The 5000-nt window shown below is 45.5% G+C and overlaps 1 protein-coding gene across 1 annotated transcript in view; it reads left to right on the top strand.

Annotated features, from left to right (window-relative positions):
- The window catches only part of LOC311247965 (CUB and sushi domain-containing protein 1-like), a gene marked incomplete at both ends in the record, with an annotated part of 213058 nt that overhangs the window by 42212 nt on the left and 165846 nt on the right, over positions 1-5000 (top strand). The window contains 2 exon segments of the mRNA XM_084338937.1: positions 3571-3692; positions 4296-4368. Of these exon segments, the coding sequence (XP_084195063.1) occupies positions 3571-3692; positions 4296-4368 (195 nt within the window).

The following is a 5000-nucleotide window of genomic DNA, read 5'->3' as shown; positions in this document are numbered from 1 at the left end:
ATAATAATAATAATAATAATAATAATAATAATAATAATAATAATAATAATAATAATAATAATAATAGGGCGGCTGGGTGGCACAGCGGTCTAAGCGCTCGTCACCAACACGAGAGAAACTGGTATCGAATCCAGCTGTCAGCGTTGCCTCCGGCTTGGGCCGGCCGTCATACTGACTCATTTGGCAGAGTCAGCGGGAGGGGAGTCGATGGGTGGTAATCTGGTCGTTGTGAACAGCGACTCCTACAGGTCTGTCAGGGCGCCTGCACAGCAGAGACAGGAAATGGCGAGGGCAGTGTGAGCCTCCCACACGTTACTCCTCGCCAATGAGAGTCCGCGCTGGCAGGTGGAAAGAAGTGGCTTGCTGCCTCCACATGTATCGGAGGAGGGGACATGTGATGGGCTTCTACCCTCCCTACGACCGGCCAGTGGGGGGCACATGCGAGCAACGATCAGGACAGGGGAGGGAGAATTGGCACGAGAGGAAAATTGGGATGGGAGGAAAAATCACAGAAAAAAGGAGGAGAAGAAATAAGTGCTACAAGGTTAAAACATAGTTAAATTCTTGTAATGATTATTAATAATAATAAAATAAAATACAGAATAAAAATGAAATAAAAATATAACATAGTTAAAAACATAGTATAAACTGGGCCGGCTACGTGGCGTAGTGGGCAAGGCGCTCGCCACGAATGACGGAGACGCTGGGCTTGCCTGTTCGAGCCCAGCGCTCCACATTGCTTTCAGTTTAGCTGGTCGTTCATACTAATACACATTGGCCGTATTAGGGGGTGGGAAACTGATGGGTGGGGATCGGGCGTTGTGGACAGCGACTCCTACAGGTCGGTTGGTGCGCCTGCGCAGTAGAATCAGGAAGTGTCGGGGGCAGCGTGAGCCTCCCACGCGTTACTCCTCGCCACTGAGAGATCGAGCTGCGCAGGTGAAAAGATGCGACTGCTGTTACCTCAAGTACCGGAGGGGACTTGTGCTATGTATGACTTAGTCCACATTGCAGCCGGCTTGTGGGAGGCAAGAAACAGCGTTCGTGACAGGGGAGGGTTGAATTGGATGATACGAAATTGGGATGGGAGAAAATATAGAAAAATGGGAGAAAAAGTGGATAAAAAAATAAAAAAACATAGTATAAACTGAAAATGAAAGACAATAGAGATGGAATAAACAGCGACTGATTACGCACCACAAGGTGTATGCACGCGTCAATTACATTTAGCGCTATGGGCCAGTTCTCAATGCTCCGGTCTGCTACCATGCCGTCGCGGTAGTTTGATATTTCAATGCAAAACGTCAAGCCACAATATTAATATTTCCTCTCATAATGACTTCAGCAATAGGTAATTTCCAAACTTGGAACAGACGCAAGGCGGAATGAGAGAAAAAATAACACCCCATTATTACAGTCACCTATAATGAACAAGACAATTGATCATAGACAATGCATGTGTCTATTATCAGTATGTGTTCCTTATGCCTATATCATTCCAAACACTAATTTTATTAGATTTCTTTCTCAAAACTGTGATATGAACCAAACAGTTCCACCTCTAGAAAGTACATGATCAAGGTTAACGTGTGATAACCTTACTCTCAAAGATGGAGGACAGAGAGGAAAAGAATGTATTACTTTCAAGGGTAATGAGTCAGGACTGCTCAGCAAGAAGTTGGAAGAAGTTTAAAGGCTGCATAAGTAATGTCATTACGTTTAATTTGTATTAATCAGACGGTGGACATGATGGTGTGTTGTTGAAGTTATCTGGTTAATTCATATTGGGAAATGAATAATTCAATTATGAAAATGTTTGTGTTATTTGAAACATGTATGAGAATACTGGGCAGTTTAAGTGCAGGCTATGGAATTGGGTAGTTTGCAGTATTGTGGTAAAGTCTACAGTAATGAACTAACTTGGCCTGGTTGCAGGACATGCTGTGGTGTCCATGGTATCTGTCCATAAAGACACCTAGTCCACCAGAGATCACAGCATGTGGTGCCACCTTGTGGTGGTGAGGTGCAATAAGGAATAAGGAATGAGATATGTGCAATTTCCTTACCAATAATATAAATATAAAGTGTAAAAGTGTAAAGTGTGGTAAAGTGGGTAATACAGTGTGTTGTTTATTTAAAGTGAGTGTGTATGTGTGCTGTGGGTGTGTTGATGGCCTGTTATTGTTCATTGTTCAATCATTGTTCATTGAGCATCCTGATGGCCTGGGGATAGAAGCTCCTTCTGAGTCTCTCTGTGCCGGCCATGAGACTCCGGTAGCGCTTGCCTGACCGCAGCAGTTCAAAGAGGCAGTGGTTTGGGTGGCTGGAGTATTTGATTATTCTCTTAGCCTTGCCCATGCACCGCTTGTTGTAAATGTTCTGGAGAGTGGGAAGCCCCCCTCCAATTGTGCGTTCGGCTGAACGGGCCACTCTCTGTAGTCTGCTACGGTCTTGTGCGGTGCTGTTCCCAAACCAGGAGGTGGTATTGCCAGTCAGGATGCTCTCTATTGTGCATGAGTAGAAGTTCTTGAGTTCTTGGTGAACTTCCTTAAGCGCCTAAGGAAGTAGAGGCGTCGTTGTGCCTTCTTCACAACACTGTCAATGTGTGAGGTCCATGTCAAGGCCTCAGATATGTGGACTCCGAGGTACTTAAAACTGTTCACTCTCTCGACCGGTGCCCCGTCGATGCTGAGGGGGCTGTAGTCCCTGACACCCGACCGCCTAAAGTCCACAATCATCTCCTTTGTTTTAGTCTGTCCATAAAGACAACAATAACACCAGAGATCACAGTACAAGTCAATTTGGAAGTTATTTTGAGGTGAGTAATTTACCGCCACTGCACTGGTACATGTTCCCCCACCTGCCAGATCCCACCTCAACCCCCGGTGTATGAAGCAAACAGTGAGTCGGTAGTACCTGCCACGAATGCATAATAATACTGTAATAATAACAAAGACACACAGCAGTGACTTCACACACGTAAACATGATGTTAGTTTCACTTCACTGCAGATTCTGTTGATTATGTTGCTTTGATTTTGCGTCGCCCCCTGTGATCTCTGAGTCCAGAGTTCAATCAGTGTTTACGAAACACAATCAAAGCGCGAGGATCTCACGCCCGCTGTATAATAGAGGCTCCCTTTCAACGAGGAGTGGAATGAACAGCGTGCTCGAAGCTCGTTCAAATCGTGACGCACGTCTGAACATTCATTACCCAATGCCACCGCAGCACAGTCCAATTACAAAACCGATAATTCCCCCTGTAATCGCATGTATCGCAGGTTCCATCGATTGAACGCGGTTAATAGAATATAATTTTTTGCTTATAGCTGCATATTTCATTCATCACGGCCGCTGCTTCGACCTGTCGGATGTGGTGGTTTTGATGAATGAGGTTCTACTGTGCAAAGTAATTTGGATAACTTCCTCTATGTATGGCAGGACTGTTCTCAAGGTGGTGACTATGGTCTAAAAATGCCTTGGTCCTCTCTCTCTCTCTCTCTCTCTCTCTCTCTCTCTCTCTCTCTCTCTCTCTTTCTCTCTCTCTCTCTCTCCCCCTCTCTCTCTGCAGCGTTCGGTCAGAACGAGTGTCACGACCCGGGGGTGCCCGTGAACGGCCAGAGGTTCGGGGACCAGTTTCAGCTGGGCAGCTCTGTCGCCTTTCGATGTGACCAAGGCTTCATAAGGACTCAGGTAACACATTATTCTAACATGATTTGATTATGCGTTCGTTAACGCCACCTGCTCCATCATCACGTGAGGCAATTATGAAACATGGCTCATAACGATGATGTGTTTTCCACAGTGGCCGTTAAAATGCTATGTATTTTTTTATCAGATTTTTATTTTATTACGGATCCCCATTAGCTGGTGCCATAGCAACCACACAAAAAAAAACATAGAAAAACAATTATTATTGCAAAACAAAATGATTAAAAGTCAGTACTCAAGACACAATGCATAATGAAACTAGCAATTAAGATGGCTAAAATTACATGCAAGCACAGAAACAGAAACAGGTGAGATATCGATAGCGATACAAAACCTACATGCACACCTTGTTAATCCTTTATCCCAGCACTTCCCAGTCAAAACCGGTATCACCTACTGTACCAGTAGAACCAGTATATCTGCTATCTGCTGAGCCCTGTTGTCATAATGTGTCTCATAATCAGCATATGAGTCAGTTTATCCAGACTATTATAATGTCTTGTATTTAGATGCACCAACACCTAGATAGGGTCCTCTCTGTGGTCCTGTAAGCCCCGCCCACTGTTGCTGTGTTTTGATTGACAGGGCTCAGATCAGGTGACCTGCATCATCCAGGAGGGAAATGTGGTCTGGTCTGCGGCTGTGCCTAGATGTGAAGGTACACACACACACACACACACACACACACACACACACACACACACACACACACACACACACACACACACACACACACACACACACACACACACACACACACACACACACACACACACACACACACACACACACACACACACACACACACACACACACACACGTACACGCAAATGCACACACACACACACACACACACAAACACACACACGTACACGCAAATGCACGCACACACACAAACATGCACACATGCACACACATATACACAAACACACACACAAGTTCACGCGTACGCACACACATGCACACACAAACATGCACACACGTACATGCAAATGCACACACACACACACACACACACACAAACACGCACTCATACAGGCAAAAGCAAATGCACAAACACACACATGCTTCTCTAAATCACACTGCATCTCCCTCTCTCTATCCCCCTCTCTATATCTCTCTCTCCCTCTCCCCCCTCCCTCTCTCTCTCTCTCCCTCTCCCTCTCTATCCCTCACCCCCCCTATCTCTCTCCCTATCCCTCTCTCTCTCCCTCTCCTTCCCTCTCTCTCTATCTCTCTTATATGCCCCTCTCTCCCCACTCTCTCTCTATCTCTCTCTCCCTCCCCCCT

This window comes from Notolepis coatsorum, assembly GCF_963971535.1.
Source record: "Notolepis coatsorum genome assembly, contig: SCAFFOLD_268, whole genome shotgun sequence".
In the NCBI taxonomy this organism is placed as follows: domain Eukaryota; kingdom Metazoa; phylum Chordata; class Actinopteri; order Aulopiformes; family Paralepididae; genus Notolepis; species Notolepis coatsorum.
The sequence above is the reverse complement of the archived record's forward strand: the minus strand, read 5'-3'. Positions and strand labels throughout refer to the sequence as shown.